General features: G+C 39.3%; 1 protein-coding gene across 1 annotated transcript in view; it reads left to right on the top strand.

Moving 5' to 3' along the window:
- Window positions 1–10,213, top strand: part of LOC121923429 (cytochrome b-c1 complex subunit 1, mitochondrial) — a 24,425-nt gene extending 14,212 nt beyond the window's left edge. The window contains exons 7-13 of the mRNA XM_042453841.1: window positions 129–244; window positions 2,133–2,276; window positions 3,369–3,529; window positions 6,251–6,336; window positions 8,238–8,326; window positions 9,114–9,189; window positions 9,954–10,213. Coding sequence (XP_042309775.1) covers window positions 129–244; window positions 2,133–2,276; window positions 3,369–3,529; window positions 6,251–6,336; window positions 8,238–8,326; window positions 9,114–9,189; window positions 9,954–10,018 — 737 coding nt within the window. The 3' untranslated portion in view covers window positions 10,019–10,213. The remainder of the gene's footprint in view (window positions 1–128; window positions 245–2,132; window positions 2,277–3,368; window positions 3,530–6,250; window positions 6,337–8,237; window positions 8,327–9,113; window positions 9,190–9,953) is intronic.
- The last annotated feature ends 509 nt before the right edge of the window (window positions 10,214–10,722 follow it).

Below are 10,722 nucleotides of genomic sequence, written 5' to 3'. Positions count from 1 at the left end.
ACCGTTTCAAGGTCCCCCTGGCCCAGGTAGGGACGCAGCTGGCGCAGTTACTGCTGCTACCTAACAATTTATTCTAATGTCTCCTATCAGACTGGATTGATATTCCCTCCTTTTTTTCTCTTTATTAGGGGTTGGTCACAAAGAACTTGTGGACCTTGCCAAGCAGCATTTTAGCAATGTTCCTTATGAGTACAAGGATGATGCAATACCCATTCTTCCAAGATGCCGCTTCACTGGCAGTGAGGTAGAGTTTCGGTTTTCTTTGTTTCCTTGGAGAAAAGAATGCTGATCGTGGAAATTCAGCATAGATACCACTAAGCAGTTTTTAATCATAATCACATAGATTTTTCAGACTTTATTTATAGTTCTTATGCCTTCATTTTGAATTCTTTTTTCATATTACAGCCACTTTTTGCCAGAGAATGAACACTCTGTTTGAACAAAGTAGTATAAGAAGCTGCTGGGTATTAAATATATTTGAAAGTATGATGTGTAATTATGATACCCATTTTTAGCATTAGGAGCAATTCAGGGAATCATGCATGCATGGTTCTCTGTTCTGACTTCTCTTGATTGAAATCATCTTGCTCTTGTCCATACTATTTCAGCTGTATGAGGCAGACAAAACGGAAACTTCAAATTTGATAGAGTGGTTAGATAAAGATATAATGATTAATTTTGACCCCAACCAAGTTAAATCTTTAGAAAGGGAAATATCTATAGTGGAAATTCAAAAGGCGATCGATGGAAGTAAAAGTAATAAGGCACCAGGTCCAGACGGCCTCCCTGCAATCTTTTACAAGATATTTAAAGAAGAACTGAGTCTTCCTCTTCAACAGATATTTAGACAAGCTCTCATTAATAGAATACCAGAATCATGGAAAGAGGCCAATATTACACTAATTTTGAAAGAGAGTAAAGAAGAAGATGACCCATCTAATTACAGGCTGATCTCACTATTAAATGCAGATTATAAAACATGCTTCCATACTAGCTAATAGACTGAAAATGTGTCTGAAAGATATCATTAGTGAAGATCAGAAAGGATTTCTTCCAAACAGACAGCTCAGAGATAATATACAATATGTGTTAAATATTCAGGAATACTATAACAAGCATAATGAAAAACAAGCGAGTCTTTTCTTCCTAGATCTTCAAAAGGTCTTTGACTTGGTTAGGTGGGATTCGATGTTGAAGATATTAGAGATGATGAAAGTTGGACTCAATTTCCTAAAAAGAATAGAAAATGTTTATAAAAATCAGTCGGCCAGAATTTTTATAAATGGAGAAAAGACAGCTCCTTTTGTAATTAAAAGAGGAACGCATCAAGGCTGATGAGCAGCTAAGAGGAGTCAAAATTAAAAAATATAATTATAAATTAAAAGCTTATGCAGATGACCTCTTTATAAATATAGAAAACCCACTTGAAAATATAGATAGACTGATGGATTTATTGGCAGACTTTGGCAGAATTAGTGGTTGTAAAGTTAATTATGATAAGTCGGCTATTATTACTAAAAATATGAAGTCGCTGGAGAAAAACCTCCTACAAAAATATTCTGGAATCCAAATAAAGAAACAGGTAAGATACCTAGGTGTGGTAATGACAGACAGGACAAATGAATGATACGATAATAGTTATAGGAAGTTGTGGAAGAAGATAAAGGAGGCTTTTGCTAAATGGCATAAATTACATTTATCTATCTTGGGTAGAATCTCAGCCTTTAAAATGAGCCCCCTACCAAAACTCCTTTTTCTTTTCCAGACAATACCCATTAGAATCCTGGACAAAATTTTGATGACATGGCAAAGAGGTCTTATGTGCTTCATATGGGAAGGGAAAAAACCCAGAGTTAAGCTTATGGTCATGCAAGATACAAAAGAAAGTGGAGGTTTGGCGGTCCCAAATATTAAAATATACTATGAAGCAAACTGTCTAAATTGGATTAAAGAATGGTTAATTCTTGCAGATAGAAAGCTATTAGAGTTAGAAGGGGAAGAACATGGAATAATATTTTAAATATATTTTAGAGTGTGGACTGGTTAAAAACTTATTTTAATAGACAAACAGAAAAAAGCTTTATTTCTACAGAAAAGGTCTGAATGTATTCTGCTTCTATTTTTTTTTAAAGATCCGAGTCAGAGATGATGCTTTGCCAATGGCTCATGTTGCTATTGCTGTGGAGGGGCCAGGTTGGGCTAATCCAGATAATATTCCCCTTCTGGTAGCTAATGCAGTGATTGGGAGCTACGATGTTACCTTTGGTGGTGGTAAGGTAAGACTTAAAACTGGAATATTCATTTCTCATTATTTTATCAGTGTAAGGAATGTCAGGTGTTGTAGGCTGTATTTCAGAGAAAGAATATAGCAAACCACTTCTGATTATTCCTTGCCTAAGAAAACCCTATGAAATTCATGGCATTGCCAAAAGTCAGCATGTGACTTGAAAACACAAATGCACGCAAACAAACCCTTAGAAGAGCCTGAAGCTGTGGAGTGCAGTATGTCTTGATTATATGTGCCAATAAAGGAACCCAAAGTATTTGTAAAATATGAATTATAGTCATCGCTCTGTTTTCATGAGGGATCCGTTCGAGACCCCCCATCTCTGGCGAAAACAAAAAAATTGTGCATTTTCAATCCCTATTGGCCTGAATGGAGGCGCACCCCCATGGGGTGTGCGGTTGCGTGTCCATCCGTTCGCCTCCCACAGATAGTCAAGGGATGTAGATCCCAAGTCCACTAGAACAAAGAGAACACTGTACTCCATTGGTGTTCAGTGGCATTGACCAGTTTATTAGATGTGACATATACCACCATGCTTGATCTACTTACTGAGTAAGTTAGTTTGGAAACATTTTGGCTAGTTTAGGTATGCACAAAGTTGTGGCAGATGCCAAAGAATTTTGGCTTCTTGACACAAATGAGGCCTACCAGGGCACACAACATAAAGTGTTTTGTGATGATTCTACTCTGTCCTTCAGGGAGAAGGAAGTGGTGATGGTAGCAGGAGAAGGAGGTTTTAAGCTCCTAGCCACCTGTTCTTCCTCAGAGCTAGGGCAGCATAGAAGGGGGTGCCATCTTTTCTCCATTGCTGCTGCTCCATTTTGGTGTTTTCATCTTCCTGCCACCATCATAGTTAAACCAGTGGAGCTTGTAGGATCTTGGCCACAGCTGTTTATGCTGTCCTCATACACCTGGAGAATTTGGCTAGAAATAAGAACAAAACATGTTTTATGTTGATCAACAACATGACTATAGTCTTAAGAATGTATCATGCTTTGTGGTAGATGACTACAGGGACCCAAAGTAACTAAGATAGCTATAGAGTAATTAGCCATAATGTTTCATAATTATATATTTACAGAATCAATCTAGCAAGCTGGCTGCAATTGCTGCCGAGACACAGATATGCCAGAGTTTCCGAGCCTTCAATACTTGTTACTCCGACACTGGGCTTTTTGGTTTCTATTTTGTTTCTGATGGCTTGCATATTGAAGATACGTTGCATTTTGCCCAGGGTGAATGGTGAGTTTCATTTACTTTTCAACTGCACCTTGTGGCAGGAGAATCAGTACATGTGACTAGTTTTATAAATTACTGGTTTAGACAACACTGTAGAAGGCTTAAAAAGTATCACTGTTGTCTATGCCAGTTTTGTTTTCCTGTAACTTTCTAGAGACTATGGGTAGTGAGATCACTGTTCTGTTGACTAGAAACATCCCTAGACTTTGAAACTAAACACAACCGAATAACATTATTCTTTGCTTAATCTGTATTTCCTTGCTTTTTCATCTTGGAATTTCAGCAAGGAGTAATTTGCCATTCATCTTTGCATCACTTTTGTACTCACTTAAATGAAATGCTTAAAATCACTGGGAAATCCAGTTCACAGGCTCACATGGTATCAGATCTAATGGAATTTTAATAGTATAGTATATAATAGTACTTTAATATAAGATTACATCTTTCTCCTCTGCACGTATTGTGTCCATGGAGTCCCGTCCAGCAGAGCTGTTTAGGGTGGTAAGGGAACTGACACAGGTTCCACCTGTACAGAACCCTTTACTTAACCCGACAACGGCCCTCTGTGATGTTTTTAACAACTACTTCATAGATAAAATCTCTCAGATAAGAGCCGACCTGGATGCCAGGGTTGCAGCAGAATTGACTGATGAGGTGTCCAGTAAACCCATTATTGAGGTTAAACTGGATCGGTTTGTGTTTGTGAATACCGATGAGTGGACAAGATCCTTGGAAATGTGAAGAAGACGACATGTCCCCTCGATCCCTGCCCATCATGGCTGGCCGTCCAGGGAGGTGATGCCTTGATGGCATTTCTTAGAGATGTCATCAATGCATCCCTTAGGGAAGGTTGTGTTCCAACTTGCTTAAAGGAGGCGGTTGTTAGACCGCTCCTGAAAAAACCTTCCCTGGACCCCCTGGATATGAAGAACTACAGGCCTGTATCCCATCTTCCATTTTTGAGCAAGGTGATCGAGAGGGCTGTCGCCCTTCAACTCCAAGTCATCTTGGATGAAACCGATTATCTAGACCCATTTCAAACCAGCTTCAGGACAGGATATGGGGTGGAGACTGCCGTGGTCGCTCTGGCTGACGATCTTCGTCTAGGCATTGATAGAGGAAGCGTGACCTTGTTGGCGCTTCTAGACGTCTCAGCAGCCTTCGGCACAATAGATCATGACATCCACTTGGAACGCCTGGGAGAGTTAGGAATCAGTGGCACAGCACTCCAGTGGTTCCGGTCCTTCCTCTCAGGTAGATTCCAGAGGGTGATGCTCGGGGATGGTCACTCCTCGAAAACGGAACTTAAATATGGCATCCCTCAAGGCGCCATACTGTCCCCGATGCTATTCAACATTTATATGAAGCCGCTGGGGGAAATCATTCGCAGACATGGGGCAGGGTGTTATCAGTACGCTGATGACACCCAAACATATTTCTCCATGTCCCGATCAGCAGCTATAACAACAGATGGCATTTCTCCCCTCAATCAGTGTCTTGAAGTGGTAATGGGCTGGATGAGGAAAAACAAACTCAAGCTGAATCCAGACAAAACGGAGGTACTTACAGTAGGGGCCCCCAAACCAGGTATAGGGTTGCAACCTGCAGTCCTAGATGGGGTCACGCTCTCCACAAAGGACTGTGTTCGCAGTCTGGGGGTGCTCCTAGATCTGTCACTTCACATGATGAACCAAGTGAATGCGACAATCAGGTGCGCCTGTTATAAGCTCCGGCTGATACATCAGCTGCGACAATTCCTGGAAGTAAAGAACCTAGAAACTGTTGTACATTCACTGGTAACTTCACGACTTGATTTCTGTAATGCGCTCTACATGGGATCCCCTTGTGCCTAATCTGGAAACTTCAACTAGTGCAAAATATGGCAGCCAGGCTGATCACTGGAAAAACTAGGAGTGACCGAATAACACCTGTCCTAAAATCTCTTCACTGACTGCCCTTTAGTTTCCAGGCACAGTACAAGGTGTTGGTTATAACCTTTAAAGCTCTACATGGCTTAGGCCCAACCTATTTGAGGGATTGCCTGCTCCCATATAATCCGCCCTGCACACTCAGGTCCTCTGGGTGGAATCTATTGCAGCCTTTAAAAACCAGACTAACTGCTACCTCCCAGAGGGCCTTCTCTGCAATTGCTCCCAAACTATGGAACGGCCTGCCAGACAAGATCCGTCAAATTGCCAAGATGGATCTCTTCCAGCAGGCCTTTCTTGAATAAAAGTGCCCGGCCATAGAATGACTGCCCCTCACATCATGTATCAGCCCACCGCTCTGTCCTCGTTATATTTTTATTGTGTTTTTAATAGATATTTTAATTGTAACATGTTTAATCCTGTTTTAAGAGGGGGATTTGGGACATTATGGTGTGAATGTGGATATTTTAATATGTTGTGAGCCGCTTTGATTGTCTCGTCACAGAAAAGCGGGATAAAAATAAAACATTTATTTATTTATTTATTTATAAATAATCTGGTAATCTCTCTAGATACAGTAGTTGGCATGTAGTCTATGCCAGAGATGGATTGTTGATTGCATCCTTTGACAATAAAAAGGAAAAAAAATGTTTGAGAAGAATGTGTTATATATATTGTCTACCAGCCACCATGGTATCTAATTTTGAGACCATTGGAAAGGAAAATAACTCAGTGTCATGTAAAGGCAGTTGATATTTGTTTAAGATTTCTACACAACATTCTGCTTCCTGTATAGGATGAGCCTCTGCACCAGTGTGACAGACAGTGATGTGAAGAGAGCCAAAAACACCCTTCGAAATTCCTTGGTGGCTCAACTGGATGGTATGTCTCCTTTGTTAGGCAACTTATACTTGGCATATTCTAAGAAGATTTTTAAGTATTGCCCCTTGTGAGAATTGCAGTAAGAGTGCTGTTTCTCCTGATACACCCCCCCCCCACCACCACCACACACACACACACACACACACACACACACACTCTCTCTTTAGGAACAATGTGGTCTTTACAAATGCCTGGGAGCACAAATTTTTGTCCTGCACTGATAACGTGCTGCTTTCTCAGTCTTTGTCTGCACCATCTTAGAACAGTACGCTTGTCCTATTGGTGTACTGATTTCTGCCACTCACTAAACAGGTGACTTTGATGTTTAAATTTGCCACCCTGCAGATAATATGGTGGTTTTTTGGAAGCAAAGCTTGCTGCATCCCTTTTATATCTTTAGTGCTGTTTCTCATACTTCTTGTCATTATCAATTTATAAGCTTTGGGGATTTCTGGATGAGACTCATTATTTGTGTCCTGGAAAATAAGTACAGCTGTCCAATATAAAGAAACCTCATTGGGAGTAATCAATCTATTGACTTTGTATATGAATAAAAACAGTACTGTACTTCTGAACTCAGAATTGTATGTAATCTTTAGGTGATGCACCTATATATTGTAGCAAATATCTTAGAAGAGTGCAATGTCTTCTGTAAGAAAACTGCCTCCTAAGATAGTACTTGGTATCTTCAATTTTTAAAATAGTTTATATTAACACTTCTTTAAAAAATATGTCCAATTCCTCAGGGGCACCTTGTTTTTAATTCATTTATCTCACTTGCTAATTAAATAAACATTGCAGCACTGTAATGGGTCTAGAGATTTACAGTTCTTACTGGTGATATATAAGTGGTATAAAATCCTTAGTAGATATAAAAATATATGCCTCATCTCAATAAGCACTCCATTTTTCCCATTAAATAAGGCTTACTTTAAGGCATACTGCTTTACTTTAAGCCACATTGCTCTAAGCAATGTGAATTATCAGTATACCAAGCAGAGAGAACCTAAGATGCTTTAGTGGCCTAGTTTGCAAGTTTGTACACTGTTAAAATAGCCCTACCAGAGTGGCCCTCCTGAAATATATATAAATCAGAAAAATAAAGCCAAAAAGCTGTATTCATTTAAGCTGAATTCTGAAAGTGAAATCAAGGCTTTGTTGTCACTTTCTTGAATGAAGTACCAAAGGAACTCATTCCTACAGGAGTCTGTTAAATGTTTATCAGTTGATTTGCATCTGCACAATTTTAGAAGATGATTGGTGTCAGAAAATGCTGCTTAAGATTTCTACAGTAACTATTACAATTACAATTATTATTATTATTATTATTATTATTTACTTATATTCCATCTTTCTCCCCATTATAGGGACTCAAGGCAGCATTAAAACAATACATTTTTAAAACAATACAAAAGCATTAAAATGTATAAATATAAAATTTAAAAAACAATTTTAAATATTAAAACAGCTATGCATTAAAATGTAAAATGTGTTTAAAAATGTATACAAAGCTCAAAATCTAAACAGCTTTTAAAGCCCAACCTTTGTTAGTTTGGAAAAGCTTGATGGCGCAAAAATGTTTTTATCTCCCCCCAAATGGAGAGCAGGGATGGGACCATCCTGGCCTGTCCAGGAAGGGAGTTCCAGAGCCTGGGAGCAGCTACTGAGAAGGTGCTGTCTCTTGTTCCCACCAAACAAGCCTGGGAGGGTGGTGAGATGGAGACAATACTCTCTCCGGAAGATGTCAACACTAGTGGACCCAAGCCGTACAAGACTTTATAGGTCAAAACCAGCACCTTGAATTGTGCCCAGAAACCAACTGGCAGCCAATGGAGCTGTTGCAACAAGGGAGTTGTGTCTTTCCTGTAGCCAGCTCCAGTTAATGAACTCATATTTTTCAGGTACTACTCCTGTATGTGAGAATATTGGAAGTCAGCTGCTGAACTATGGGCGACGGATATCACTGGCAGAATGGGATGCCAGAATTTCTGTAAGTATTGTTGTCCCTTTGCATCCGTGGATTCTTTATCCACAGATTCCACCATCCATCACTTGAAAATATTTACATACCATATATATAAAGTCCAAAAAGCAAGCCTTGATTTTGCCATTTTATATAAGAGACACCATTTCACTATGCCATTGTATTTAATGGGACTTGAGTACCCACAGATCTTGTTATCCACAGGGGATCCTTGAAGCAAACTCTAGCAGATACCAAGGATCCACTATAATATTGATTTATGGAACAGACAGGTTTGGGGATATAATGTCTATATTGGCAATTGTGGCTTTTGCATTGTTAACATTATAACTAAAACATTATAACATTAATAACTGAAATTAAATACTCAGTTTATATACTTGCAAATATAATCATTTTCTCATCAGCACACTATGTTTAAAAAACCTCAAGTTCAAGCCTCTGAATGTGTCCACTTTCTACAGATTCAGAGCCCATATTGCAACATGCGAAAACTTTTTTTTTGGGGGGGGGGAGTGATTTATTCCTTGAAGTGTCACACATTCATAAACTGAGCTACAAAAATACTTCTTGGGCAGTAGCTGGGGAAATAATGGTAACAAATGAAGCTGTCCTTAGTTTCTGGAGAGAAATATTGTAGATGCTGGTAGTGGCTTTAAAAGGCTCTGAACCAAGTAATACCAGTTTTGGTACCAATTAGATGCATCCTTTGCAGGCAGCAGGCAAATTAAAGCTTCTAGCTTTATGACTTATATTGAAATATAAGCCTGTTTTTCTCTTGCACTTCTTCCAGGAGGTTAATGCCAAAACTGTTCGAGAAGTGTGTAGTAAATATCTTTATGACAAATGTCCAGCTGTTGCAGCTGTAGGTAAGTTGTTATGTCTTGGGTAAGCATCTGCTAATTGGAAGGTGAGAGGGTAGCAGATGGAAGGAAATAGCTTCATTAAACACCTTCTTGGCTTCCCTGGAGGTTTTCATGAGGCCTCTTGTCTGTTTTGACTTTTCTTTGCCTCAGCTCTGTGTAAGCTGCTTCAGGTTGGCTGTGCAAAATTACTCATTGACTATGAACTGGAGTTGGGGCTGATTGCTGAAGTGGAATAAGGTGGCATGCCACTCTTATAATCCTATTGCAGCAGTGCTACAGATATAATGGCTTTCTGTAACAATACTATTGCCGTCTTTGTCTGTTGGCCAAGAAAATATTTCCTTCAGAAAACCTGCCTGAACAGCTCGACTACTTAAAGTAGTTGGTGATTCCCCCTTCACACCCTGCAATCATTAAGAATGAGGCTGAGCCTTCAAAGCCAAGCTCTTTCAAGAAGGTGGGGTTTCCAGACAAGATGGGGAATCTACAAAATCCCCCCAAACACCATCTTGTCTGAAACCATTCAGACTTGGATTTTGCCCTGTTATTAGACTGTGGATTTAGACTGTTGAGAAGTAGGGAACAGAGGCATATTGTTACAGTTGGTCTTACATGCATTCATAGTAGTCCAGTAAGCCGTCTGTATAACTCCTATAATGATATAAGACCTTAATAGTTTTAGAGAGCATTATAGTGGAGTGAGACTAAGATGATGCCAGATGTTTCTTTACAGTCTTTCAAACGACCGCCTACCTTCTCTTTCTCAGGTCCTGTTGAACAACTTCCGGATTACAACCGTATCCGCAGTGCTATGTACTGGCTCCGTTTCTAGCCTGTGTTATGCAGAATGGAAATAAGGCAATGTGGATCATGAAAGATGTGTCCTCCGGGTCTATTCTTGTGGATTTTTTGTGTGCCAGTGACAAGTTGGGTTCCATAATTCCTGTACAACATTCTTCGTTGAAGTTATGTAGGTAACATATCTGAGAGAGCTAAATAATAAATTAAATAAATTAAAATTATATCATATTGGCATCCAGTGTTTATGTTTAGACAGCAGTGAAAGTGAATCATGGTGTGGAGGGAATCCCCCCCCCCATCTTTGCTTTTTCATTCTAAATCTTATTTACTCTTGATTGTATTACCATTTTGCCTGAATAGAGGCATGCCTTGATCAATTTTTTCCACTTTGATTTGACTGTCTTTAACTACAGTGGGGACTCTTTTTTTTTCTTACTTGAAGGTCAGGGTGCGGGGCATGTTTGGAAATAGTCCAGTATAAGTTGAGTTTCTTACCCAGAATTCCAAAATCCAAAATCATCCACATAGGTGGTTGAGATAGTGACACTTTTGCTTTCTGATTGTTCAGTGTACACAAACTTTGTTTCATTCACAAAATTGTTTAAAATGTTGTGTACAAAATTACCTTCAGGTTATGTATATAAGGTGTATGTTTTTGTTGTTGTATGCCTTCAAGTCATTTCCAACTTATGGCAACCCTAAGGCGAATCTCTCATGGGGTTTTCTTGCCAAGAT

This window comes from Sceloporus undulatus, chromosome 2 (genome assembly GCF_019175285.1).
Source record: "Sceloporus undulatus isolate JIND9_A2432 ecotype Alabama chromosome 2, SceUnd_v1.1, whole genome shotgun sequence".
Classification (NCBI taxonomy): Eukaryota; Metazoa; Chordata; class Lepidosauria; order Squamata; family Phrynosomatidae; genus Sceloporus; species Sceloporus undulatus.
Note: the sequence above shows the minus strand (reverse complement) of the source record. Positions and strands in the feature narration are given on the sequence as shown.